The sequence below is a fragment of the Oryctolagus cuniculus genome, chromosome X, assembly GCF_051225735.1.
Source record: "Oryctolagus cuniculus isolate XC-2025 breed Fujian yellow rabbit chromosome X, ASM5122573v1, whole genome shotgun sequence".
In the NCBI taxonomy this organism is placed as follows: domain Eukaryota; kingdom Metazoa; phylum Chordata; class Mammalia; order Lagomorpha; family Leporidae; genus Oryctolagus; species Oryctolagus cuniculus.
Window position 1 is genome coordinate 133,291,484 of NC_142888.1, and position 27,603 is coordinate 133,319,086.

General features: G+C 40.6%; 4 protein-coding genes across 13 annotated transcripts in view; 2 read left to right on the forward strand and 2 right to left on the reverse strand.

The window, feature by feature from the left end:
• Nucleotides 1-455: 455 nt before the first annotated feature.
• Nucleotides 456-11,203, forward strand: FUNDC2 (FUN14 domain containing 2). 2 transcript variants are annotated; one of them, NM_001171385.1, is made up of 5 exons: nucleotides 456-591; nucleotides 1,562-1,712; nucleotides 2,554-2,629; nucleotides 8,473-8,604; nucleotides 10,284-10,361. In NM_001171385.1, exons 1-5 carry the CDS (start codon nucleotides 456-458, stop codon nucleotides 10,359-10,361), a joined length of 573 nt encoding a protein of 190 aa, NP_001164856.1. The 2 variants fall into 2 exon arrangements, with proteins under 2 accessions (NP_001164856.1, XP_051691973.1); XM_051836013.3 differs by having other exon boundaries at nucleotides 531-1,108; nucleotides 10,284-11,203.
• A 3,766-nt stretch (nucleotides 11,204-14,969) lies between these two features.
• Nucleotides 14,970-22,808, reverse strand: CMC4 (C-X9-C motif containing 4). Of its 2 annotated transcripts, none has more exons than XM_070066868.2 (3): nucleotides 22,736-22,808; nucleotides 16,822-16,889; nucleotides 14,970-15,365 (listed from the first exon to the last, which is right to left on the reverse strand). In XM_070066868.2, the coding sequence occupies exons 2-3, from the start codon at nucleotides 16,877-16,879 to the stop codon at nucleotides 15,217-15,219; spliced, it is 207 nt and encodes a 68-aa protein (XP_069922969.1). In that variant the 5' UTR covers nucleotides 16,880-16,889; nucleotides 22,736-22,808; the 3' UTR covers nucleotides 14,970-15,216. The 2 variants fall into 2 exon arrangements, with proteins under 2 accessions (XP_069922969.1, XP_017193632.1); XM_017338143.3 differs by lacking the exon at nucleotides 22,736-22,808 and adding an exon at nucleotides 17,482-17,548.
• MTCP1 (mature T cell proliferation 1) lies at nucleotides 15,259-23,127 on the reverse strand. Of its 4 annotated transcripts, none has more exons than XR_016228191.1 (6): nucleotides 22,736-22,873; nucleotides 18,440-21,875; nucleotides 18,160-18,330; nucleotides 18,024-18,075; nucleotides 16,822-16,889; nucleotides 15,259-15,365 (listed from the first exon to the last, which is right to left on the reverse strand). XR_016228191.1 is itself a non-coding variant. In XM_089324586.1 (6 exons), exons 3-5 carry the CDS (start codon nucleotides 18,542-18,544, stop codon nucleotides 18,028-18,030), a joined length of 324 nt encoding a protein of 107 aa, XP_089180712.1. In that variant the 5' UTR covers nucleotides 18,545-18,591; nucleotides 19,075-21,875; nucleotides 22,736-22,873; the 3' UTR covers nucleotides 16,853-17,940; nucleotides 18,024-18,027. The 4 variants fall into 4 exon arrangements, 3 of the variants coding, with proteins under 3 accessions (XP_089180712.1, XP_002722252.1, XP_089180711.1); XM_089324586.1 differs by lacking the exon at nucleotides 15,259-15,365 and having other exon boundaries at nucleotides 16,853-17,940; nucleotides 18,440-18,591; nucleotides 19,075-21,875; XM_002722206.6 differs by lacking the exons at nucleotides 15,259-15,365; nucleotides 22,736-22,873 and adding an exon at nucleotides 22,990-23,127 and having other exon boundaries at nucleotides 16,853-17,940; nucleotides 18,440-18,591.
• Nucleotides 23,128-23,382: 255 nt separating this feature from the next.
• The window catches only part of BRCC3 (BRCA1/BRCA2-containing complex subunit 3), a 43,812-nt gene continuing 39,591 nt past the window's right edge, over nucleotides 23,383-27,603 (forward strand). For 2 of the 5 annotated variants that reach the window (XM_002722205.6, XM_089324581.1), the window contains exons 1-3: nucleotides 23,385-23,645; nucleotides 24,240-24,256; nucleotides 24,986-25,040. In XM_002722205.6, the coding sequence (XP_002722251.1) occupies nucleotides 23,523-23,645; nucleotides 24,240-24,256; nucleotides 24,986-25,040 (195 nt within the window). In that variant the 5' untranslated portion in view covers nucleotides 23,385-23,522. Of the gene's footprint in view, nucleotides 23,646-24,239; nucleotides 24,257-24,985; nucleotides 25,041-27,603 lie in introns of all 5 variants that reach the window. The other 3 variants (XM_089324583.1, XM_089324584.1, XM_089324582.1) reach the window with 3 other exon arrangements.

A 27,603-nucleotide genomic window follows, 5' to 3' on the forward strand; every position in this document is an offset into this window, starting at 1 on the left:
CCAGGACTCGAATCGGCGCCCATATGGGATGCCAGCACTGCTACACCGCAGCGCCAGCCCCTGCAACGCTTTTAGAATGTGCTTTTCGCCACTAAATGAATATCAGGCAGATGCTAAGAGCTGAAATGTGCTTACTTGATATTTACATTGACGAACAGAATGAGCCCGTCTTTTTTACTTTTAGCGACGGTCCGCCACAATACTAAGCAGTGATGGACTCAGACACAGTTGCTTCTGAGATAGTCACCAGTAAGTGAGAAGACTAGAAAGGCCAAAAGTCGGCTCTGCCTCCGGGAGGGTTTCTGGGCATGCGCGTCTGGACTCGTCTGATGGGCGGGGCCCGAGGGCTTTGGGACCTGTGACGCGACCGCTGTGCCTTGTGACGCAACTGCTCCCCGGGGGAGGGAAGGGGCTGCACCTCACCTAGCCCGCCCTCTTCCGCTGTCGCCGTGGGAATGGAAACATCTGCCCCACGTGCCGGAAGCCAGCTGGCGGCGACAGCGGCAGCGCGCCACCCTGCGTCGCACCGCGCTGATCCTCTGCGTGTATCCTCGCGAGATAAGCTCGCCGAAATGGCCGCGTCCAGTCAAGGTAAGGGCTGGGCGTGCGTGCAGCCGTCGCTGCGGAGAGCCACCTTCCTGGGCCCGGAAGGGAAGGACTTCGTACCTGCCAGTCCCTGCAGAGTTCTCGGGGTACCCAAGGGAACTGGGGGCGAGGAGGGTACCCAAGGTTTGCCTCTGACCCAAGCACTCTCAGGGTCCGGCCAAGGTCACGCACCAGGGTGGGACTGAACTGTTCCCGGGTGTTGTCTCCGGTTGAGCTCACACGGCCTTCCGGCGCCGCCCTCAACAGACTTTCTGTCTCTCTTCTCGGAAACAGCTGGTCCGTTTGGACACTCGCTGCAGTCGCCTGGCGGCGTCATTTTTTGTGCAAGGCGCCTTCCCAAGTGCGCTAATGGTGTTGAAAAAGTACCATACTTGAGATAGTCTTGTTAGGTCGTTAGTTAAAGGGAAATTCCCTTCGTGTAATTCGCAGCACTACACGTTTTTTAAGTTACGCGTTGTACCTTTTTTCATGGCTCTGTTTAGCAATAGGATCCTGACGACAAGTAAGCACTCAATTAAACATTACTTCCTATCTCTCTCATCTTTGAAGAATCATAAAGTATTGCAAATTGTTTGTGCACTAATGAATACTATGTAGTCACTACTGAAGAGGCAAGTGAAGAAAATCTGTTCCATTAAATGTGCGTTTTTAACTATCACTGGCATTTTTCAGGGTCCTTTTGGTGATTTTAAATTTGAGAATAAAAACTAGACCCTAACTCTACATGTTTTAGCTTTTTTCTCTAATACAGACACTAGTAATTAGTGATTTTAGTCTAATTTTTCCAAAATTGCAACCTAGAATTTCAGAGTTAACATACTGTTTCAAATACAATAACATTTAGAAGTTCTTTGTTGAAACTACCTCTCTGTTTCTTTAAAAGGCTGCTAATCATCAGAAAGATAATGAGTTGTAAAAGGAAATTTTTTCTTATTTACTACCTTAATTCTTATAGGAAACTTTGAGGGAAGTTTTGATTCCCTGGATCTTGCAGAGTTTGCAAAGAAGCAACCATGGTGGCGCAAGCTGTTTGGGCAGGAATCTGGACCCTCCACTGAAAAATACAGTGTAGCAACCCAGCTGTTAATTGGAGGGGTTACTGGATGGTAAGTGTATTGGTTCACCTTTAGTACACTTGGCTTTTATAAGCTCTCGAGAAGTACTTTCCAAGGACTTCCCACTAGACCCACCTTCTAAACATAGTAAAAACTTCCCAGTATCTCTTATGCATGAGGAACTATCTTCTTTAGCCAATGAAAACACATTAATAGTGCAGGTTCTTGACATAGCAGTGAAGATGGTATATGGGATGCCCTTATTCCAGTGCATACTCTGGGATTCAGCAGATGATGGCTCATGTACTTGGGTTCCTGCTACTAATGTGGGAGACCAGGATTTAGTTCTGGGGTCCTGACTTCTGCCTGGCCCCAGGCCTAGTATGGTGACTATTTGGAGAGTGAACCAGCAGATGGAAGATCTCTCTCTTTGTCTCTCTGTTTCTCTCTGCCTTTCAAATAAAAACGAAAACAAGTTTAAGAAGACAAATAAAACTGACTTTTGTGAAACTGTCCCTTATTCCTTGAAACCACTCCATCGTCAAACTTAGCCATGCTTTATTTATTTCCTTATTTATTTTTTCTTATATCTGCTCTGTCTTTATCATCTCTATCTCAGTCCACCAGCATTTCTCTTCTGAAGTCTTTGCCTTCATCTTCCCCCTTTAATCCATTCTCCACTGTGTAGTCAGAGTCATCTTTTAAAAATACAACATAAGAATTGTAAGGGACTTAGTCAACACTACAAAATTAGTAGGTGGTAAAGCCCAGCCATGATTTCCTAACATCATGCACCTGTTTATTCAGGGGGCGGGAAGGAGCTGGGTCATGTCAAGGTAAGTAGGGTATAAACAGCCTGTCAACTTGTCTGATGTCGGTTTGATTTTTATAGGTGCACAGGTTTCATATTCCAGAAGGTTGGAAAGTTGGCTGCAACAGCTGTAGGAGGCGGATTTTTTCTCCTTCAGGTCTGTATGAGCAATGTTCCTAGATGTTTGAAAATCCCATTTGACTTTGAGGAATGTGGTGTTCAGAGTTGTAATGTAGCCTTGTCTATATTATGCTAAAGTACTGTTTTTTTCACTTGTTTTCATGTTCTATGTTAAATGTTAATGACCATTTCAGGAAGATTTTATCAACTACAAGTTACATTTTACTTCTTCATTGATAGCATGGGAACAGAAATACATAATCTTATAGCTCCTTTAAGACCACTTTAGGCTTCTTCACACCACTGTGACCTCAGGACTCCCAATAGCGGTGCTCCAGAACCCTGTGAAACTTGTACCCCCTTTTCTGTCCTTGCTTTGTAACGTATCACCTTTCCAGGCCCCTTGTGGCTGGACAGGTTAGACTCCTTGCAGGGCAAAGCCCCCTGTTCATACCTCTCTCCGCTTAAGACAACTCTATCCTTGTGACTGACTTCCACATCCTTCATAAATATCCTAATGCCACTTAGAGTTCTCCTAATTTGAGTGTGTGAAGGATGCTGGGAGATCAAGGGTTATAGTTTGACGGTAGGGATTTAGATTCCTTTTTTTCTTACTGATAATTGCCCCAGTAGTGTTTAGTGAATTGTTCCTTTCCCCAGTATTTGCAGTGAATATGAATATCACAGTCTATGCATGTGTCATTCTGATTCTGGTTTTTCTGTTCTGTTCCACTGGCCAACTTTCTACCTATAAGACAGTACTAAACCTTGATATTGGATAAGGCAAATTTCTCTATCTTATTTTTTAAGAGTGTCATGCTACTTTTGTACTTCTGTTCATCCATCTAAATTTTAGTTTAGATTTGTTCAGTTGCTATCAAATATCTTGTTCAAATTTTTATTGGAATTGCATTGGGACCATATAGATAAGCTGGAGAAGAATTATTGTCTTTTATAATATTGAAGTATTTCTCTGTGAGCATGGATTTTTTCTCCATTTATATGAATAGACCTCTTTTTTATATAGATTTTGCACAGCCATGATTTAAAAAAAATTATTCATTTGTTTGAAAGGCACAGTTATAAAGAAAGAAGGAGAGACAGATCTTCATCCACTAGTTCCCTCCCCAACTGGTTGTAACAGCAAGGTCTGAGTCAGACAGAAGCCAGGAGCCAGGAGCTTCTTCAGGGTGTCCCACACAGGTGTAGGGGCCCAAGGACTGGGGCCATCTTCCACTGCCTTCCCAGAACATTAGCAGGGAGCTGGATCAGCAGTGGAGCAGCCAGGACTTGAACCAGCACCCATATGGGTGCTGGCATCACTAGTGGCATTTTAACCTGCTCCATCACAACCCCGGCCCCCACAGTTTATTCCTAGATACTGTATAGCTGTAATTGCTCTTCTGTCTGATATGATTTTTTAAGTGACACATCTAACTCTGCTGATTTGTTACTCACTAAAATTTCTTTAGTCTTTGTTTTTGTCTATGAACTCATACCAACAGTGAACAGTTTTTTCCTTCCCAATGTTTATGAATTTAATTGGCTTTCATTGATCATTTCTAGTACTTCTTGTAGCTTCCAGCCAGTATTTTCAGCCACAGGCACCAGTTGTTGTGTATTGAGTCTCCACTGCGTATTCAATTGTATGAGCCTGTTGAACTTTCATAGAATGGACTCCAGCATCTCTCCTTTATGGCATAAACATTGCGAGGAGAAGTCACTAGAAGAACTTTGCAGAGGAAGGGGCTGCTTTTCTGAGTTCTGGTGTGTTCTGTGGCTTACTTTCTTTGCTTCTGCAGTGCAGTCAGCCAGGAATGCCATGGAGGAAAGCAGGAAGTTACCTCGCAGTCTTGGCTTGGGCTATGCGGGGGACTTCACTACTACCAATACTCCTTTTGTAGCTTTTGTGTCTGTATTTCTTGTTCTGTTGCTTTGATCTATGTGTCCATCACTTTTCCAATGCCACACTGTGTTCACCGCTGTAGCATTATAGTACACAGTAAAATTTGATAGTGTCATCCTTCCAGCTGTGTTCTTTTTCAAAATAATTTTGGTGATTCTAGTTCTTTTGCTTTTGCATCTAAGTTTTAGAAGCAGCTTTTTAATGTATCTATTATAAAAATTCTGCTGGGTTTAGGATTGAAATTAAATCTATAGATAATCAACAGAATTGGACATGGTGTCTATGTTGAGTCATCCATAAGTCCTCATTTATTTGAGGTGTCTTTTGGTTATTTCTTTGGCATTTTATAGTTACCAGCATGTGGATCCCATTTGTTCTGTTAGATTTATGCCTAATATTTGATTATTATTGTAGATGTTGTAAATTGTTTTTTAGTTTCCACTTCCAGTTCAGATTACTAGCATGTAGAAATTCAGTTCATTTTAAAAATTTATTTAACAGGTAGAGTTTTACAGACAGTGAGAGAGAGAGAGAGAGACAGAGAGAAAGGTCTTCCTTCCATTGGTTCACTCTCCAAATGGCTGCAGTGGCTGGAGGTACACCGATCCGAAGCCAGGAGCCAGGAGTTTCTTCCTGGTCTCCCATGTGGATGAGGGGCCCAAGGACTTGGGCCATCCTCCACTGCTATCCCAGGCCACAGCAGAGAGCTGGACTGGAAGTGGAACAACTGGAACTGGAACCCAGCGCCCATATGGGATGCTGGCGCTGCAGGCAGAGGGTTAACCTAGTGAGCCACGGCGCTGGCCCCTCTGTCTTGATCTTGTATCCTGGGACCTTGCTGAACTCTAGTTTACCTCTAGTTTTGTTTTTTTGTTAGGTTCTTTGAAATTCTTTATGTAACAAAGATGTCCATGCATAGGACACTTTGACCTCTTCCCTTCGAAATTGATGCCTCTTACTTCATTTCCTTGCCTTACTGCTCTGCAACTGTGACTTCATATCCAGTGGCACAGGAGTGGAGAGCATGAGCACCTTTGCCTTATTCCTTTATGTACAGTGGACTTTGGTAAATGCTCTTTGTCGAGTTCAGGAAGTTTCCCTTCTATTCTTGTTTTTCTGAGAATTATATGGTGAATGTGTAGTGAATGTTATCAAATATTTTTGAGTCCTGCTGTGAGGCAAGACCAGGTGTTCTGAGAACATGAAGCACCCAGCCAGTGGTGCTTTGAATTCTGATCTTCCATCTATTGTGTCAGTTTGACAGCAGGATTCCGTGGGAAAAACAGGATAGAGTAAATGAAACCATACCACTTATTTAGCATACAAGTTTTTTTTTTTTATTTGACAAATAGATTTAGACAGAGAGAGACAGAGAGAAAGGTCTTCCTTCCATTGGTTCATCCCCCAAATGGCCGCTACGGCTGGCGCTGCGCCGATCCGAAGCCAGGAGCCAGGTGCTTCCTCCTGGTCTCTCATGGGTGCAGGGCCCAAGTACTTGGGCCATCCTCCACTGCCTTCCCGGGCCACAGCAGAGAGCTGGACTGGAAGAGGAGCAACCGGGACAGAATCCAGCACCCATATGGGATGCCGGCGCCACAGGCGGAGGATTAACCAAGTGTGCCACAGCACCGGCCCTAGCATGCAAGTTTTGATGTTCAATTATATTGCTGCTATAACTGGTTTATTCTTTTTAATACTAAGTAATATTCTGTGTGTAAACATGATACAGTTTCTTTGTCCATTCATGTATTGGTGTACTGTGGGGTCATTTCCAGTTATTGACTATTATAAATAAAGATACTATGAAAACAGCTAACATTCTGGATGTAGCAGTACAGCATATGTAGTTTCAGTATTGATAAAATTATTATTTTCCTAAAAGATTACTAGTTAATACTCTTACTAAAGTGTATATAACTGTCTATTTCCCCATACCTTACCAGTATAGAATATTTTCTATCTTTTGCTTTTCTCAAACTGATAAGAAATTATAATAACTCATTTTAATTTTCATTTCCTTGATTACTTGTAAATTTGGACATTTTCCTTTCTTTTAGCCACTTTGTCCTGTGAAATGCCTTTACTCATTTTAAGTGGGTTTTTTCCTTACTGATCTCTGTGAGAACTTCACTGTTTTCATGACTATTAATATATTGTTTATGATATACATTGAAAATATTTCCCCAGCCTGTTTAGGTGACTAATTGGCTGCAGTGCCATTAAATTAAAGGGATTAGAGGAGGAGCAACAATGCAGATTTTTGGACTGATCAAAAATTGGTAGACAGGGGCCAGTGTTGTGACTCAGAGGGTTAAGCCACTACTTGCATTCCATATTGGAACATTGGTTCAAGTTCCAGCTGCTCTGCTTCCAATCCAGATCACTGCAGAAGATGGCCCAAGTACTTGGGTCCCTGCCATCCACATGGAAGACTCATGGAGTTATTGGCTCCTGATTCCAGCCCTGTGCTATGTGCACTCCGGGAGGCAGCAGGTAATGACTCAAGTGCTTAGGTCCCTGTTACTTATGTGGGAGACCCAGATGGAGTTCCAGGCTCCTGACTTCAGCCTGCCCCAGACCTGGCTGGTGTAGGTATTTGGGGAGTGAACCAGCAGATGGAAGATCTCTTTAACTTTCTTTTTTTAAAAAAAATTATTTATTTATTTGAAAGGCAGGGTTACAGAGAGGCAGAGGCAGAGAAAGAGAGAAAGTTCGTCCATCTGCTAGTTCACTCCCCAAATGGCTGTAATGGCTGGAGCTCTGCTGATCCCAAGCCAGGAGCCAGGAGCTTCTTTTTTGTCTCCCACATGGTTGCAGGGGCCCAAGGACTTGAGCCATCTTCTACTGCTTTCCCAGGCCACAGCAGAGAGCTGGATTGGAAGTGGAGCAACTGGGACTTAAACTGGCTCCCATATGGGATGCTGGCACTGCAGGTGGCGGCTTTACCCACTATGCCACAGCGCCAGCCCCATCTTTTACTTTCTATCTCTTTCTCTATCTCTTTGTCACTCTGCCTTTCAGATAAAGAAATCTTTTCAAAAACTTGGTAGACAGAGTGATATTGATGGGATATTGATTTTTTTTCTAATTGTATGTATGTTACTTATTTTTAGTCGATATAATAATTGTACATATTTATGGGGTATGGTAATAATTTGATACATTTCTATATTTAATGAGCACATCATTTCTGTGTGTTAGGACCTTCAAATTCTTCTCCTTTGGTTCTGTAGCACTATAGGGTAACTGTAGTCCAAAACTGTGTATTTTGGTGCCCTTTTTTTTCCCTCTATTTCTCCCTGCTCTTCCTCTTTCCCTTCCCAACTTTTGATAATCAGTATTTTACTCTCTGCTTCTATGAGATCAACTTTTAAAGCTTCCACTGGGTAAGAACATGCAGTTTTTGTCTGGCTTGCCAGACATGGCTAAATAATATTTGATTTTGTAATATATATGATAGTGGATTGATGGGGCTACAATCATTCTTTTTTGGATAACAGTGATCCATCAGAAAACTACATACTTGAGTCAGTGTTACCCTCTTCAGAATTTCTTGATAAAATTGTTTTCACTGATTTTTAGTGTTCGTGCTTGCTGCTTTTATCAAGAAAACTAGACATTCTGTAATTGTATTTGGATGTGCTTCTCCCACTACTCTGTACCTGAAGTCAGTGGTGAAAAATCTCTGGGGAGGACATATGTAGCTTGACCTCCCTATTCTGATTTTCACTTACCATTTTGGTTTTTAAGGTAATTTAACAATTTGTGAAGGACAAGTTAGAGAATACATAGATTAAAAGATTTGCCAGCAGTTATTGAAAGCCAGTCTATTTCCAGTGAGAAATAGAGGGCCTATAGGGTGGATGTTGAGTGAATGTCATAGAGTTTTGACAGTCTACTTCCTGATTAATCTGGACAAAAAGTAGTAACAGCCCTGTGATTCTCATTTCTTGTTGTCATTGTTCAAACTGCAGATTGCAAACCATACTGGGTACATCAAAGTTGACTGGCAGCGAGTAGAGAAGGACATGAAGAAAGCCAAAGAGCAGCTGAAGATCCGTAAGAGCAACCAGATACCAACCGAGGTCAAGAGCAAAGCAGAGGAGGTGAGACTTGTTCACATACACTACATGAAAAGTGTAGGCACATCTGTGTGTGCAGAAATTGGGTAGATACTTCAGTATTTCAGTGATGGAAAAGGCTTAAAAATGACAAAGAATTTGGGTTAGTGAGACAAAAGCTATATTGTATAGATGGGTCAGCTGTAGTTGAAATATCTTTACTCAGAGGCATTTTTTTTTAATTGAAGGGTAGTGCACGGTGACCTTTGTTAGTGAGTAAGAGTGCAAAGTGGTACAGATAGTACTTGTCTGCACATTTGGGGATCTACTACCACTTTAACTAGTTCTTGTAGGAATGGGGGTGGGATAGTGGGTGGGAAAGATGTACTGCTATTGTGATTTTTTGAGTCATGTTTTGTCTCCCAGCCCACTTGTCTGTAAAACATTCATTCTCTACTTGTTCTAAACATAACTACTAGTAAGGTCTAGCTGAGAGGTTGGCACACTTTTTTCTGGAAAGGGCCAGATGGTAAGTATTTTCAGTCTGGTATACCGTATGGTTGCTGTCACAATCACTTAGCTGCATTGTGTAGTGTGAAAATTGCTGTAGGTGATATGTAAGCAAGTGGGTGTGGCTGTGTGGCAATAAAACTTTATTTATAAACAGGTGGCAGCCTGGATTAGGCTGATAGGTTGTAGTTTGGTAACCCATAAAGAAGTAAGTGCACTGAATTGGGTAGAAATAAAAGCAGGTTCAGGGTGGCAAAAAGGTGGCTGCATTTCACAGGGCTAGGGACATATTGAGTGTTGAGGAGGAGAAATATGTTGGATCCCCTGAAGGTTCTCTTGTCCTTGTGGCATTCACACTCTGGCAGAGGTGACAGGAAAGTGTGGACATCTACAAGAGCCCAGCAGCTCAACAGTCCCCTTCCTTTCTTCCCTCTCTCCACCGCCCTCCTCAATCTCAAGGTTTTGAAGGTTAGACTTTTTTCACTAAAACTTTACTTCTCAAGCATTTATAAAAGTAGTGATTATTGAAAACAACTTTTTTTATTATAATACTGGCAGTGCAAAAAATAAAAAGCATACAGTTAATGTTTGGTTAGAAAAGTGTTGACTCACAGAGGGACTTGTCATAAACTAGATTTGGAATTGGTTCATTCTCAAATGTTTGTGTTCCTGTTTATGGCCTGGCAGTGTTGCAGGCCCCAGCAATATAGGGGCTCTTTCTCCTATGTGTGGGTTGACTTCAGTGAGAACAGTTTTAGTTTCGTGGTGGGGTTGAAAGCCACACTGCAGCAAGTTGAGGAATGAGTAGGAACTGGGAAAGTCAAAAATAGTAAATGAAAGCAGACAAGTTGTAATTTTTTTTCCTTTCCCTTAATGGCAGATGGCTTTGTTTCGGGAAATGTTAGGCTGGAAGAGGCTTACGTGCTTGGGATATGAAGTTCCTGTACATGGGTTCAAAAAGTGATTAGACCAGGATGCTGAATTTGTTGTTCATGCGAATACTTTTTAAGCAAAATGTTCAGGAGATTGATAGAGCATAAGTGATGCTCTGAGGCTCAGATGAATATGAAGTTTTTCAAGTGGTATAGGAGAGGTGGGAAGCTTGGGGAGTTTAGAAAAATAATGACCTCACCTGTTAATTATAGGTAATAGACATGATTTCTAATATTAACATGCTTAGCAAAATAACCTATTATGCTGTCTCCTCTTCCTAGGTGGTGTCATTTGTAAAGAAGAATGTTCTAGTGACCGGGGGATTCTTTGGAGGCTTTCTGCTTGGCATGGCATCCTAAGGAAGATGACTTCACTTCTATTGTTTCTGTTTTTTTTCCAGCCAGCAGCCTTTACGCTTAATCGTAGGATATCAAATCCCTCCTCTTCTTCCTCTCTGCCATGGAAAATCTGAATGGCTTCCATAGGCATCTGTGGGTAGAAGCTGATACAGCTCTACTACTGGTAGACAGCTACGGAAGAGACAGTAGATGTTAGCTCTCCTCCAAGTACACTCCCTACCTGGCCAGTCTTGAGGTCAGCAAGAATGTTGCAGGATGGAGAGATGTTAGCGCATAGATACCTTATTATGTGCTGCATGGAAAGGAATTGAATACAGTTGTCTAAGCATGAAAGATTTTGGTGTCTACTTTCTTTTATTAGTTGGTTTTAGATGATATAAATAGATCTATTATACCTGCTGCAATTATCCTGACAAAAGTGGCAGCATAAGTGCTATAATTGAACAATCTGAATATGAAATCAACTTGTGCTAAAGGTATATGCTGTGCTGAAGGTATTGTATTTGGCAGGAAGATCGTTACAGAAACCAACTGCTAGAAATACTTTGTTGGATGGTCAGACTTGGCCAGAAATTTAGGGCCATGAAGATACTGCCCAGGAATGTTGATACATCTTATGGCTGTTTCCAAAGGACTTATATATAAAAACAAGTGATCTCAGTGGGAGAGAGAAGTTGTTTCTTGGATTTTTATTTTTGTTTTATAGAAAATGTTTTAAGCTATGAAATGGGAAGTATTTTTCATATCTTGTCAAAGCATTAGGGATTGCCTTAGTTCCTGTGTGCCAATTCTACTATTTCTTTACCGAGCTCCTATGAAATATAACATTTAAGTCACTGCCAGTGAGCGTGTCAATTCCTGTTTGCATTTCTTTATTACATTATAGTAATATTTAATGGACCATAACATTTTCTTTGTAGTATATATATATATATGTATGAATCATCCCCAAATCATAATGCTATGTGCATCTTTATATTTTTCTAAAAGAATTTAATTTTTTGTATAATATGATGGTTGTTGTAGGTAGGTGATAGATATGTGTGGGGGTGTCATTGTACAATAACCATCAAGTTATAGCTATGTTTATTTTATCAGCAATTGTGAAACAAATTCCAAAGAATCATTTGATCATATTTCAGTATGTATCTATCTCTAAAAGGTAAGAACTGGTTTTAAAAATTATAAATGTTAACACCTTATACCAAAAATTCTTTCATGTCATCAAATACCTAATTGCTGTTCAAAATTTTCTTTTCTCAAGTGCTTTATGTTTAATTTGAATCAAAAGCCATCCCAGGTCCACATTGTGTTTGGTTTATGTCTCTTTTAATCTTCTTAATTTGGTCTCAATTTTTTTCTTCCCCACCTCCTGGTTCTGATGCCTGGGTCCCTTGGTTATGCCATATATGGTGATCATGGCTACAGCCATTTAACTCTACTGTGTGACTTAGCACACCAATGGAATGGTGACAACAAAAGCTAACTGAAGTGCCCTGAGAGTTACCTTTTGGTCCATGTGTTTTCCCTGTGATTATTGGCAAGGGCAGCAAAGATTGGTAGGGCACTCTAAACTTCCTTGAGCAGGTTGTAATACATAATAATTTGGTCTTAGATCTGTCTTGGTCATCTGAAAGATCTATCAGTCACTGTTGAAGACCCTGATGGGCATTGTTACAGTCAGTACTGTAGGTTTAACTGAGCCATCATTGAAATAGGCTCAAGCATTTAGGAGAACTTCTAAATTTAGGCCTTAATAGATCAGCAGCTTTGCTTTAGGAGGTGAAATGGGACATAAGGATTGAGCAATTGTTAATACATAAGGTCCCAGGAAACTTGTCTTTGAATGTTAGTGATTTTGGCTCCCCCTGCTGGCAGGTGTGTGATAACACCACGCTGGCAGCCCTAGCTCAGTGACTTACGCACCATTAGCGTGATCTCTTGGAGAATTAGGAAGAAAATGTGTTTTAGTTCTGGACCCAATTTCCTAGGAATCATACAGCATGGCTTACATTTGTGATGCTTTTAATCTTAAAAGGATCATAATTTTTTTAAGATTTATTTATTTCAAAGAGTTAACAGAGAGAGGTAGATACACAGAGAGGTCTTCCATCTGCTGTTTCACTCCCCAAATGGCCTCAATGGCCAAAGCCGAGCTGATCCCAAGCCAGGAGCCAGGAGCTTCTTCCTGGTGGTCTCCCACGTGGGTGCAGGGACCCAAGGACCTGGACCATCTTCTGCTGCTTTCCCAGGCCATAGCAGAGAGCTGGATCGGAAGTGGAGCAGCCAGGAAGACTCAAACCAGCACCCGTATGGGATGCCGGCACTGCAGTTCAGGGCTTTTAACCTACTGCAACATAACCCTGGCCCCCATAAATTTCTTTTACAAAGATCTATATATTTATTTGACAGGCACAATGGCTATGGCTGGACCAGGCGGAAGCTGGGAGCCTATAACAACTTCATCCAGGTGGCAGGTACCCAACTACTTGGGCCATCACCTGTTACTTCCCAGGGTACACATTAGCAGGGAGCTAATGTTACTATGTAACTCTGCCTTTCAAATCAATAAATAACTCTTAAAAAATGAAATGGTAAGGAAAGACATGATTACTGAGAATAGTGGTACTCATGCTTGCACATACCAATCACCTGACTCTCATTCTACAGATTCTGACTTCATTAGTCTGGAGTACTGCTGGGGTTGCTGTACTGTGGCCAAATGGGAGAGAAAGGGCTTTTTTCATAAGTGAACGCTAACTATTGGGTGAAAAGTTGTGGGATAATGATACTCACCTGGCACCAAAGCAGCACCCCCCCCCCCCACACACACACAAATTACCTGTCACAGTTGCTTCTCGGCCTTTTGGCTAAGATGAAGTATGGAATTACCTGCCACAAAGGGAAAACTAGTTTTCCAAGTAAGAGTTCTGCTAATCATTAACTGACTAAACTCACAGGTGTTTAGAGTCTTATCTCTGAAGCAGAGGATGAGAGCAGAGCTCTCACCTTCCTAAATGGTTCCCTGAAGCCTGAGATTTAGTGCTAATCTTGGTCCCTAAACATGCAAAAAGTACTCAGTAAATGTTAAGCCCTCTCTGATGGTTCTGTTTTTCGGTATGTCATAAAAATAGGTAAAGAGAAGAAGATTTAAATTGATGTTCTTCCAGTAGATGTGTTGACACAAACTAAATCAGGACAGTTTTAAAGGAAAGAACAATTGATTTGAATCTTTCAAAATTAAATAGAGTGCTAAACATTAGGAAAGACAATTAAAACAGTGTGAAACTTAAATTGTTAACAGTTAAAATAATTTTTATAAAACAGAAAAGCAGCCTATTTGATCTTGTAGTGTCAGTATCAATTGATAAGTGTAATTTAGCTTGATAGTATACACATTGTACTTGCAAAAATGTTTTATTAAATTGTTTTACTATTAAGAGTTCATGGCTTTGTGGACCAAATGTCTGTCTCTAAGGTAGCATTTCCCCAAGTCTTTCTGGAAAACAATCGCTTGAAGAGATGCTGTCTGCAAAACAGGATTCATTTTGGCAAGGACTGCATATGACAGTTCTTTCAGAAGACTCATAATTCACATTGTATGAAAAACTCAGAAGTCTGACAGGAAAGGAAACTGGCATTCCTCAAACATCTGACCACAGGCTTTTTTCCCTATTACAGACACTTTGGGGAATGCTGCTTAAAAGGTAACAGTTGGCTTCAAATAGTAATCAAATTTGAACATCAGGGAGCTTTCAGAATTTGATCTCATTATTACAAAGTCATCTCTTTCTTTGTTGGGGCATCTGAGGAAAGCTTGAGGGGACACCTGCCTGGATCTACTCTAAAAGGCTTTTATTATGAGATATCAAGAACCAATAAGCCACGTAAGACTTTTGATTCTGTCACTGCCATACAATGAAAATCTTCAGTTCCTTCATGATAAATTGGATCATTAGACATTGCAAGAATCATTTCTAGGGGCTGACACTGTGGCATAGTGGGTCAAGCCACTTCCTGCAGTGCCAGCATCCCATATGGGCACAGGTTTGAGTCCTGGCTGCTCCACTTCTGATCCAGCTCTCTGCTGTGGCCTGGGAAAGCAGTGGAAGATGGCCCAAGTCCTTGGGCCCCTGCACCCACATGGGAGTCATGGAGGAAGCTCCAGGCTCCTGGCTTCAGATCAGCCAAGCTCCAGCCATTGTGGCCATTTGGGGAGTGAACCAGAGGATGAAAGAACTCTCTCTCTGCCTCTATAACTCTGCCTTTCAAATAAATAAATCTTCAAAAAAATCATTTCTACGCCTACCACTGACTGAACAAATATTAGGCACCTCCCCCTGGCTAGACATTGTGGTAGGGGTGTAAAAGCAGAAGGCAGGCTCTTACTCGCATCTGGAAAGACACTTTGCATTATTGGAAGAACATCAGGTATTGAGTTGGGTTAAATGAATCTGAATAAATTTAGCATGAAATCAATGAATGGTGTCAGGATTTGTGATACTGGAGGGATGAGTCCTTTCACATAAGAAGCCTCATATCACATTTTATGAATTATATCAGTCTGAATTCAAATGCTAAAGAGAATTCACAAATAACTATATCAAATCATCTTAAAATACATTTAATACCAAAATAAAATTTTCACTTACACAGGGTTATCTTAGCAGCTTAGTTTTATTACACTCTACATAGCTGTCTTAATACATTTTTCTGTCTGTGCTGCATAGACAGCATATTCTCTTAGAGTTGACTTTTTCATTTGCTGTTTGCTGCTACCTGGCCTCAAGGAAGGAGGATAAATAAAACTCGCTTGCTGGAAACATGAAGCAGCGTTTAACTTCTCAGTAGAAATTTACTTTGCTGTAGACTTCCGTGTCAGGTTTTCTTCCTCTTCTTTTTCAAATCCTGTACAGACCACAGATCTTCCCTTGGGATACTGAGCACAACACTTACGCAGTTCTTGAATGACAGCCTGACACTTTGATTCCACGTAGTTGTTGGCTGAAAAAACAGACAGGCAGACCCTAGTCATGATCTTATAGGAGGAAGGTACAGGAAAGTTTAGATCAGTGCTTCTCATTTGCTTTTCACTGAAAGAAACAGGATATCTCCAAGTCCAGCCTGAGGGTCAAGTTCAACTTTATTTTTCTTTTAACAGATGGGAGCTAAGCATGGCTTTTGGATTTTTAAAAGGTTGTAAATACAGAGTATACAAAAAAGATCTTATGATCTCCAATACCTGAAATAGTACCTGTTTGACCCTTTACAAGTAAAACATTTATAGATTCTGACTATACATAAAATGTAAGTTAAGGAGGAGTTGACCTAAAGGTTCTAAGTCAGATGCAATTGGTCTGAGTACCCCAAGACCAAACAGTGTGCATGGGAATTATAGAAAGACAAATCTGACTAGAAGGAGTATAGCAACATGGCTAAGAGTTCAGGTTTGGGATCAGATCAAGTTGTGTTTAAATTCACCTTGTAACCCTTACTAGTTTTTTGACCCTGGACGAGTTACAGAAGTTTGGTTTCTCTGCCCTTATCCATAAAATGGGTGTCAGCCAAGCCCTTACAGTGGTGCTTGTCATCCCTCCTACACTCTACCAGGGGGGTGTAACCAGCTTTTTTTAACTTGATTTTTTTCCCTCAGCTATAGAAATTTGGGATAGAAAATATTAAAAAATACATTTCACTTATTTTTAAGGTTGAAGGAAGAAGAGTAGCATTAAAGTTATAAATTAACATTTAGATTATAAAAGAATTTATAAAATATTGCTTGAGTCATAAAAATCCAAAAATGAATGTTAAAAGAAATAAGCAAGGGTTTTCTTTGGTGCTGGATCTTGGGGGAACTTTGATGATTTTTTCCCCAATATTAAAATGTAAGGAAAACTCTCATGATCAATCCATTTCCATCTATTACTTTCATAATGGAAAAAGCCAATTTTCAAATTCAGACAGCATGTAGGCTTTTCCATTTACTCTCTGGCAATGATTATTTGCTGATTAAAAAAAAACCCTTTAAGATTTGGCCAAACTTACCATTTGATTTAAAGCCAAATGGACAAATCACATCAAATATGCTTTATTTGAAATTTACTTCTGCTTTTAAGAGTTAGTTGCTGACTTTGGCAGCCTGAACTCCAATTGTATTTTCAAAGTCCATTCTACCAGATTGCTCAGCTCACTCTGGCTATGCTAGCTAGAATGATTCCTACCTGGAACCTAGTCCCAGGAAGTCTGATTTAATTTCTGGGTAATTCTAATGTACAACCAGGATTGAGATTAGGTCACATACGTTTTATTTTTGCACCTTTGGTAATACAGTGTAGAAAATTTTTAGGATAAGTTAATTACAGAAATGTTAAAATCCGAGAAAAGTTAATAAATGTTGCTGATAAAAGAATAATTAGTCTTTCCAATTAGTTCACAGATTTAAAAATATTCTACATACTACCTTGTAAACATTTCTGTATTTCACAGGCTTGTTTCTGGCACGGATCCTTTCGCGGCATATCCAGAAAACTAAAACAAGAAAAATGATTTTTATTTTGTTTTCCATCAAGATTTTAAAAGCCCCTCTCCATGGAATTTTCTTGTTAGACCAGCTGTATGCCCTTACAATTGCTGGAAAACAATTACACTAATACTCTTTCCCTTCATAGGGTGAATCAACTGTATTTTTATAATATCCATTTCATTAGGTTTGGAAAAGAGCTTTACATGGAAAAAGACCTTGAATTCAGAGAACTTGTCTTGAATATTATAAATCAATGTCGGGCTAGAGTAGCCAGTGCTTCCCTAGGAATCAGCAGTATTTGGTGCTATTACTTCCTGAAAAAGGTGGCAGTTAAGCTGCTAAAAAGTGCTTTGAGCTTTTATAGAAATCAGCTTGTTTAAAATATCTGTAACCACAGAATGAATTTAAGTGCCCACTATTTTGATCAGTAGCTCTAATAATTTGAAGGCAAAATTTCACAAATAAAGGCCTAGCAGCCTTTGTGCTAATTTCACCAATAAAAATAATGCCCCCCCCCAAGCCTCCTAAATTCGCAGTAGATCCAAATTAGGTCAGTACTGGGATGGGAAACACTGGAGGAAAATCTAGGATATTTACAGGATGGGAGAAGGAAAGGCAGGTGAATTGTTGCAGGGCAAATAAGCGACAAATAGATGTTGATGCTGCTAGGAGCTGCTCTCTTCTCTCTAAATCAGACCAAGTCCTTGGTGATCAGGGCATCTGTTCTGTAGCAGGTGCTGACTTTTGTGGGACTCATCAGATCCCAGTTCCAGCCGCTGATGTCCATTAAAGGTTCTATGGCAATCTCCAAAGGAGTCAATTTCAAGTTAAGTATCCTGACTAAATGCTTTTGTTGACTCACTTTCTGCCTGTGTAACCCTCTCTGCAGTTTCACTTGCAGTAGTCTTCATGACCCTTCCTAAACTTGTTTTGTGAGCAGTTTTTCAACCCACTCCCTCCCGCCAGGCACAAGGGTGGGTGCACTGCAGTAGTGGATGAAGTGATTGCCATATACTGAACAGAACAAAGGAGCATATCTTCCTAGAATCCCAGCACCTGGAAAAAAAAAATCGTTAAAATCACCACAACTGAATAGAGTGAAAACAATGTGGGAAATGAGAAGCAGTAGAAATACTTACCAGGTTAATCATCAGGCAAAAGCTTAAGCAACAGCTCCTGTACTCCCCTGACCTGTCAGAAAAAGACAAGTTTAATAGAGTACTGTGCTATAAAGGAGTCCCAAAATAAATGGAAAATGATAAAGCAACATGTTACCATTAAATGATGCTGTATCTGCCACAAGCGAGAGTTGTTGTCCATGTAGCGCTCCTCTGGGTAGAGTTGCCACATGAGAGGTAGCTGGGAGGTAAGAAGGTGACTTGGCCTAGCTGCGTCACCTAAGGGAACCTGAACTTGCTGGACTCGCGCCCTTAGGAAACTCGTCTCCTAATGGAAAGGAATGATCAAAAATAAAGCCAAAGACTTCAGAATATCGAGACTGGATAGAAACCAAGTTGCATGAAACAAAAATCAAATAGGCAAAATGTAAAGTTACCTCTTCCACGACGGCCACCCACGTGCGCTGGTATTCGTCGCGGTAGATACCCTCTTGGTGAACCCAGAGGTGATCGGGTGGAGCCCCCACATCCTCTCCTGCCATTCTGGGCTTTGGGTTCCAATTCTAGCCCTGCTTTTCTCCACCTAAGCCTGCAGCACCCGCGCACAGGACACAGGTGTGACTTTTTGGGTTTGAATGCACTCAGCAGTGAGTAAGGGGACCTGGGACTATTGACCACCAACCAGAATCAAACTTCATACATGTCTGTACACTAAACAAAATCAAAGGCATCTGAAGTTTCCTGCAAGACAACTGAAGGGACACTGAGGTAGAGATTTCGGGTAATGCTAACTTTTAACTGAAAGCATTCAAGAATTTGGATAGGTGAGGAGTTCAGTGGAAATGCGGGACAGGCCCTACAGGAGGCTGGGCAGTGAATTCACAAAGCAGTAAGTGGCCATAGAATGTGCATGCCATACATTCCCCAGGTAAAAGCCCCTTCTGAGCACTTTCCATTTTAAAAGGTAACATTTTGAAGGTCAAATAATATTGCTGGCTTTCTAACTTGAAATAAAAAGTTTGTTTTAAGGGCAAAGGACCTATTTATAAGTTAACTAAGGCAGGTTACTTACAGCGGCTGGCCATTTCCTGAAGGCAATTTCCATGTAGGGAAAAATATTTAAGGTAGTCTCATGGAATTGCTAAGCTATGAGCCTGTAGGGGCCATGGTGATTTGAAGATGAGTGACAGCAAATGATAGTCATCCATCCAGGTTCTTGTTTCATTTTAATGATCCTGCAGGATGTTACAGAAGTCTTTTTCTCCATAAAGGCATAGGTTTCAATTTGAATTTTCCAAGGCAGAGGGGCAAAAAAACCTCTCTGGATTCAATAGCACCATTTTCTTTTCTTTCTACCTTTCCTACCACAATGCAGACCAGGAAAAAGTTAACAAATTGACCTAAACCAAGTCAATATCACCTCTCCTGAACCTGCAGACTCACTGTGTACATCATCTCTAATTCCAGCAAGCACCACCACTACCATTGTATTTGAAATACATTTTCCCCTAAATACCAGGCTAATATTCTAGTTCCATTGCTTAAAATGCCTAGAATGCCTCCCCAGGCCTCTATACCTGTCTTAATACTATTACTGAACAGTCCAGAGCCTTCCAAAAAATGTTGCTACTGTAACATTTATGTTTAAGCTAAAGTAAAGATTTATATCCTAATTATAAATCAATTTGCACATTTTAATTTGCTCTTTTCATAGGTCCTTTCTCCTCCCAAATACATATGGTATGCTGTTCAACAGCAATAGTGATATAGTTCTTAGTCTCATACAATGTTTCTGTGAGAAGGTGAATATATGTATGGTGGGTAGGGAGGGAAATGAAGGAAGGCCAGAGTGGCAGTTATGATTAACCATTGGTAGAGATTAATTGTCTAGGCATAATCTTGTTGCTACTCTATTACGTATTTTTTTCACTCATTTTTCCCCATTTAGCAGTTCTGCCTCTCTCTCTCTCCAAAGCTTTGGAAAGGAGAGATAAACAAAAACCCAGTAAAGAGTAATGACAAAATAAAATATATTAAAGCCTAGATTTTAAACACAAGATATTAACTGTGACCAACTACTATTTTACAAAGTAGAAACTGAGGCCGTTGTTGTGTTAAGCCACTGCCTGCAATTCCAGCATCCCATATGGGCACATAGATCTCTCTCTGTCTCTCCCTCGCTCTCTGTAATTCTTTCAAATAAATACATCTTAAAAAATATATTCTCATCAGGATGAGCATGTGAACAACCCTCAGCACATTATCCTGACTTGTGTGTGCCCCATTCAGAGTGCAGGAAGATCCAGAGAAGCCATCATAAAAGCATGAACTATCAACATCCTCAGTAGAAAAATGCAAAAGCTGAGTGAGAAGGATTTAGATCATTAGCCTATAAAAATCACACTTTCTCTGAATGGAACACCATTTCCCTAAATGGGATTCTTAGAAAACTTGCTCTCAACATTTTATTTGGTCAAATAAGTTTGGGAATCTCAGAGAGTCATTAAAGCACATTTGGGTTGTAAGAACTCTGGCAAGTTATGCCATAAAGAAACTTTATGATGTTTAATGTTTCCCAAATTTATTTGACTACAGAACATTTTTTTGGCACATAACACTTATTTACAAGTTCAGGACTCCTTGAACTAAGATGGACTTCTTAAAACCTCAGTATAAACTTAGGCGCAAAATGCAATCCAATACATGGACTATGAACTTGTGCAAGTGATGGAATGTTAACAGCTGCAAATACAAATGGATTCCAAAAAGTGATTAGATAACTATAGCATTATCATCCAGTTAAAAGACATTGTTCTGTGGGAGTCACACTGATACCATGGCCAGACCACACTGGCCTAGACTTACTGTTATTTGGTATTTTGTAATTTAGGTTGTAAATTGATGATAAATAACACAGAAGTGCTTCCTTGGGTAGCAATTTAAGAAAAAACATTTCTTTTTACTATGAAGAAGGAATTATTTTGTCTTTAAAAAACAAACTATGATTTGCTTTGATTTCCAGGTGTTTGAACAGTTTTTAAACACTACTTAACTGAATGCACTTATTTGAAGCCAATTAATAATCTCATCCCATTATAAAGGGTGAAATTACCAAGAACACAGGCTTTGGCATCAGCCTGGCCTATAAATAAATCCTGATTCTGTCACTTACTATCTTTTAATCTTGGACAAGTTAATCTCTCTCCACCTCAGTGTGCTAATGTATAAAATGAGAATTAAATTACATATATTGACTCCTTTAATTTTCATAACCTTCATAGGGTAATATGATGTGGGCACAATTATTATCCCCACATAAAGGAAAGACAGTAAGGCATACAGAAGTTAGGTAACTTGTCCAAGGTCACACAGCTGGGAAGTTGAAAACCCTGATTTTATTTTGGGCAATTTATATACACTAGGCATATAAGTGCTTAGTAGAATGTCTAGCACATTATAAGCTTCCTTTACATGTTAATAGTTTTTCTGGGATGACTATTTGGTGCTGCAGTTAAGCCACCACCTAGGACTCCAGCATGCCATATCAGAATGCCTGGTTACAGGTCTATTTCCAATGCAGCTTCTTGTTAATGTGCACACTGGGAGGAAGCAGGTGTTGGCTCAAACACTTCAGTTCTTGTCACCCATGTGTGAGACCCAGATTCAGTTTCCTGCTCCTGGCATCAGCCTGGCCCCGCCAGGTCATTTGGGATGTGAAGCATGGATGGAAGATTTCTGTCTGTCTATTCACTTTGTTTTTTCACTTTCAAATGAAATACTTTTAAAATAGTTTTCTTCTATTACAATTGAATGTTTTCAGCTATAAAAGGCATCCATCTGCACTAAAATAGTGAATGTAATTTTGAAATGAGCCTAAAACCAAAAAGAAAGAAAAGGTGTTTTTAACCTTAAGCATGTCTGAAGGCTCTTTTTAAATTGAAAGATATCCTATCACCAAACACAATAACAAGAACAGACATTCTTGCCCCATCAGGGCAGAGCAGACTAGCCAAGGAATAGAAAGTGGAAATGATATATGACTTAAGAGCAATACTTCAGATAAAATTTTTGATGGGTACAATATAACTGCACCCTTGAAAATTTTGCAGCTTTCATCATTATCAAAAGTAATCATGGAAATACGTGCCATATTAAGCATTAGGTAAATCTGGAGGTGGCTGGCAGATACATTACAGATAGTCCCCCTGGATGGGAGCAGTATTTGTGGCTAGATGGGTTGGAACTGACTTGGGAGAAAAGTGCAAAGCATCAACGCTTCTTCAACTAACACCTTGGGAATGTTCCCTTTCCAGTACTGGCTTCAAAACTACATAGGGAATAGAAAAACAAATCAACAAACATAAATGCGGATGGGCTGTGGCAGCAGCATGACATATAGTCATAGTTTTCTTTGGTTTAGAATCGCGCCAAAATTCCTCATGTAATTCGTCAAGTTGTGCGGTGAAAGATCTTAAGTTTTGCCCCAGGACAAGTTTGCCATACTTCAAATAAAACTTTTTTTTAACATATAATTTCACCATATCATCAAGACAAGGAATGCTGAGGAAAGTTGTATTCTGGATACAAACTGAATACAACTGAGGTCCCCCAATTCCCCTTTTCCTGTATCAAGTAAGTAGATAAAGGCCTTTGTTGAAAGTAGCAGAAGCCAAGCTTAAGAGTGATACTTTTTCAGATACAGTATAGCACTGTTTCTGCAAAAGGTTACTCACATGAATATAATGTTTCTTGGGCTAATTACTCCGCTTCAACAACAGCTAGGCTACAATTTCCAGGTCCCCCACCCCAGGCCACTCAAGCCGGGATCGCGACGTGAGCCAGGGGCCAGCCGGGGGGCATCCCGGGCCGAGGTCACTGGAACCGAAGTTACAGGCGATCGCCGGCAACCGGAAGTGGTCCAGGGAGAGTTGTACAAGATTCAAAGACTGCGACTTGGAAATAAAGGAAAAGAAAATAAAACCTTAACTGTTTAGGACCGACTTTGAAAAAACAGTCTCCCTGGCTCAAGAGGCTGGCGTCCGTGGCGATGTCGCCTCAAAGGGCTGTCCCTGAAGCATGTAGGCCGCGCATGGCTCTCCTTAGCGGACGGAGAAAATGGGCGCCGGCGCTCAAGAGGCGCCTGGGCGCCGCTCACAAGACCGAACGTCCGCCCGTGGCTCGAGAGCGCCCCCTCCCTACCACCCCCGTCGCTCGGTCTGTCGCCTCGACCCCAACTGGCCACCGCCCTCCGTCCTGACGGCCACGCCTGCCCCAACCGGTGTTTCCCAGGTGCTGCTGGGTGGGCCCCGCCCCCGCGCATCGGCCCTGGGCCCCGCCCCGCCCCCGTAACCCACCCACCCCCGCCCTGCATGCCCAAGCCCCGCCCCCGAAGAACTCGCGCTCGCTGAAGGCTAGACAAGGGCGGAGCGCGGAGCGGAGAGCGCGGGGGAGGCCGCACCGGAGCACCCGGTTGGTCAGGCTGGAGGGGCCCGAGGCGGACGTGAACAGGGTTTGACCAAGATGGCGGTGCAGGTGGTGCAGGCGGTGCAGGCGGTTCACCTCGAGTCTGACGCTTTCCTAGTTTGTCTCAACCATGCTCTGAGCACAGAGAAGGAAGAGGTGATGGGGCTGTGCATAGGGGAGGTGAGTAGGTCACTCCGCCTGGCTGGGACCCTATTGAATCGCCCCAGTGTGGTCCCGGGGTGGGGGCCGGCAGCACCAGGACCATGGAGTCCATAGGCACCCCTGACTTAGATTCTTGCACAACCTTTAGAGGCTCTGTCTCAAGCCCCCAGCAATCTGCATAAGCTCTCTTTAGCCTGCGGCTTTTCTTTAGATTTGGGGCTATTTACCCCACTGGCAAAAACTGCAAGTCAGACCAAAAAGACATGCTAGTATAGTAAGGTCATAAGGGTATTAGGAAGCAGGAAACCGCGGCTAGAGCCCCTTGCTTCCCCTCTGCTCTTCCCTCGAGGGAAGCACAGGTATGCATAAAGCATATTAACCGATTCCAACAACCTTACAAACCGCGGGGGTTTCAAATGAAGCCAAAGTTTCCACTACTTGAAATGGTGCAGAGGGAAGAAAGAGGATGAGGAAATGCAGTGTAGCTGTTTCCAGTCTCCAGTCTACAATGCTACTGTGCGCGAACACATGCCTACTTTTCATGTAATTGTGCCCTGTACATGACATAAGTGTAATGTGATCAATAATGTTTTCTACTCTTTTCCACTCTAGTTGAATGATGACACAAGGTAAGACTATATTTCTTTATGCATTTCTTATGATTGTTAACTGAAAAATGTAACAAATATTATGCATTGTATCTTAAGTAACCATTATGACTCCAAAGCTCCCTCAATGATACATTTTGACTTTCACGTCAACCCTTTCTTATAGAAGAATTTTCACTTCAGATTGTGTGTGTGTCTATCTGTGTACATATGCTCCTAGGTGAGAAATATGGCTAGGGAAACCTCTTTCTGGACATAAATAAAGGGAGTATATTGTAACAGAGTTTACATTTGTTTATTATTTTTCATTTTCTTGCTTGATATATTTTAAGTCTTCTCCCATAAAATGTCAGTGAGATACCAGCAATTGCCTTTGTGTTCATCCATTCCTCCATGCAAATTGTCACTGACTTTTTGCCTCCCCAGATCTCACAAATCCCCAGTAGCTTAAATGCTTGGCATAGTTAAACCTTTGGGTGACTATTTAAACTTCAACGTATACCATAGTATACTTCTCAAACTTACATCCTTAATACCTAAAATTCCAAAAATTTGGCTTTGCCTTTAATAACTTGTGCATGTAGCCTACAATACTTTCCACAAATGTCTGAGTACAGCTTTAGTACTAGTTCCCATGCCCTCATCTGCTAAGGTTCCATTGCAAAAAGTGTTAATCTTGTTATTTCACTTTAATTCCTTTTTAAATATTCAAATCCCCAGTCCCGTTTTTTTCTAATTTATCTCCAATAGGAGTGACTCCAAATTTGCCTGTACTGGAACAGAAATGCGCACAGTTGCTGAAAAGGTATGTGTGCTAAAATTTTATATGATGGGAACTTGGCAGCTTAGGAGGGATTTCTGTACTGTGATGATTTAACTTTGTGGTTCAGTCAAATCAGATGAAGGAATAAGAGCTATTTGGGTTTTTTTATTAGCAAATTATTGTTACTTGATCAGGTTGTGTAATAACTATCAATAGCACTCGCTTTCTTTCATTTCCTGTTTTCTGATTCTTCTCCCATCTTCCTTGAGATCATTGCTCACATTGCTGTTGTCTCTATCCTGAGCCCCTCTCTTAGTATACCTTGACTTTTCTTCTGTCTGTGCTCCCATTCTGCCTTTTCTGACATACTCTAGCCTTTATGGTCTGGTATAATGCTTCTCAGCCTACTGGTGGTATAGGACCAGTGATTTTTTTCTCTAATATGTCACAGATAAAATACTTTTGTAAAATACAATAAAAATGAATTACTTTCTCCCCTCCCACCAAACTATCTGACAAGAACTTCATCTACTTATTACCATTATGTATGAACTTCACCCCAACCACATTGCCTTCTTCCCTGTCACCTAAGAAGCACTATACTAGACTGTGAAAGGTTAGAGTATGCCAGAAAAACTTCTCAATCCGCTATCTTCTTATGATCACTGTTATATACTTCCTTTTATAATCAGATTTCTTGAAAGAATAAACCACTTTTGTTACTTCTTCCCTGTCCTCTCAAATCCACTGAGATCTGGCTTCAAACTCTACCTCTCAGGCCACTTCATTGCTACATCCAATGGGTGGTTTCTTGGTGTTTAACCTTTCTCCTTGCAACTCTGAACTTGCTTGGTTTTTTGTTTTGCAGTGTTTCCTGGACATCAACTGCTAAAATATATTCATTTTCAAGAATTCATACTCTCATCTTAACTTTTATGTCAGTTATACCATTTAAATTTGATATTAAACTTCCTGAGTTCAGTGACCTTATCTTTTTAGTGTTGGCAGAGTAATAGTTGTTTTATCTTTTTACTTCTGCCCTTTCAGTATACTAATATTTAAATTATGTCTGTTATTAGTAACATACAGTTTTTTAAAAAAAAATCCAGTCTGATAATCTTTAGTTTGTAGCATTTAGTCCAGTTACTCTTCATGTACTTATTGATATGGGTTATAATGCCATATTTTTGCTTTCTATTTGACCCACTTTTTTTTTTAATTTGGGGATTTTATTTTTTTTTAAAGATTTATTTTATTTATTTATTTTTAAAGATTTATTTTATTTGAAAGACAGAGTTACAGAGAAAGGTAGAGACAGAGAGAAAGATCTTCCATCCGCTGGTTCGCTCCCCAGATAGCTGCAACAGCCGGAGCTGCGCCAATCTGAAGCCAGGAGCCAGGAGCTTCTTCCAGGTCTCCCACGAGGGTGCAGGGGCCCAAGGACTTGGGCCATTTTCTACTGCTTTCCCAGGCCACAGCAGAGAGCTGGATCAGAATTGGAGCAGCCAGGACTAGAACCGGTGCCCACATGGGATGCCAGCACTTTAGGCCAGGGCTTTAACCCACTGTGCCACAGCACAGGCCCCAGACCCACTTTTTTGGTATTGATTTTTTGCCTTCTTTTGGTTTAATTAAGTATGTTATTTCGTCTTGACCCTCCATTAGTTATAACATTCATTGCTCTCCCTTTAATGGTTATCCTACATATTACAATATGCATTCTTGATCTGTGATTATGTTTACTACTTCCCCAATAATATGTATGTTACTTGATTTATAATAGGTCTATACCCTGATAAAGCTACCATACACTGAAAATATTGTAAGTTGAAAATGCATTAACTTACCAAATGTCATGCTTAGTTACATATTATACTGTAGACTATCACTTGATAATCTTCATGATGTATAGCTGACTGGAAGATGCAGATTGCTGTCACATATTTGTACATTGCTCACCCAGGAAAAGCTAAAAATTAAAAATTCAAGGTATAGTTTCTGTCAAATGCATATTGCTTTCACAACTATAATAAAGTCAAAAAATCACAAGGTAAACCATCATAAGCCAGGGACCATCTGTACTTGATCCTTGGAACATTTTAATTTTATTTATATACTTCTACCTTTTGGATTACCATTGTCTTTCATTTTAGTTCATAATTACCCTTTTTAGTGATTGCTCTTCCTTCCTCTAGTATTTCTGTGCTGGTGATGAATTCTCTCCACTTTTGTGGATCTGAAATGTCTTTATTTTACTTGCAATTTTGGAGGATATATTCCTTGAGTATAGCATTCTTGGTTGGAAGATACTTTCTTTTGGTACCCTAAAGTGTTTTCCCTTTCTCTTTTTCCTTTCATTATTTCTATTGGAAGATCATGCATCTTCTTTGCTTTTAATTTTTTTTAGTGTGTACTCTGTGCCTGCTAGACACTGTACTGATTACTGGGTATAAAAACAAACACAGCATAGTCCTTACCCTTAAGGTACTTACATTCTAGTAGGGGAGAAAATTATGTATAATAAATAGTAAACAACACAAGATGATATACCTTTTAGCAGAAATAACTGTTCATGGAAGAGAAGGTAATTATAGGATTATCAAGA

Bases quoted from the DNA above. Each gene is read 5' to 3' on its own strand.
- FUNDC2 (NM_001171385.1), top strand. From the start codon at position 456: ATGGAAACATCTGCCCCACGTGCCGGAAGCCAGCTGGCGGCGACAGCG. The intron at 592-1,561 runs GTAAGGGCTGGG...TAATTCTTATAG, and splicing joins AATGGCCGCGTCCAGTCAAG to GAAACTTTGAGGGAAGTTTT. The intron at 1,713-2,553 runs GTAAGTGTATTG...TGATTTTTATAG, and splicing joins ATTGGAGGGGTTACTGGATG to GTGCACAGGTTTCATATTCC.
- CMC4 (XM_070066868.2), bottom strand. From the start codon at position 16,879: ATGCCGCGAAAGGATCCGTGCCAGAAACAAGCCTGTGAAATACAGAAA. The intron at 15,366-16,821 runs GTAGTATGTAGA...CTGTTTTTTCAG, and splicing joins AATACAGAAATGTTTACAAG to CCAACAACTACGTGGAATCA.
- MTCP1 (XM_002722206.6), bottom strand. From the start codon at position 18,544: ATGGCAGGAGAGGATGTGGGGGCTCCACCCGATCACCTCTGGGTTCAC. The intron at 18,331-18,439 runs GTAACTTTACAT...CCTTTCCATTAG, and splicing joins GGGTGGCCGTCGTGGAAGAG to GAGACGAGTTTCCTAAGGGC. The intron at 18,076-18,159 runs GTAACATGTTGC...TTTTTCTGACAG, and splicing joins AGATACAGCATCATTTAATG to GTCAGGGGAGTACAGGAGCT.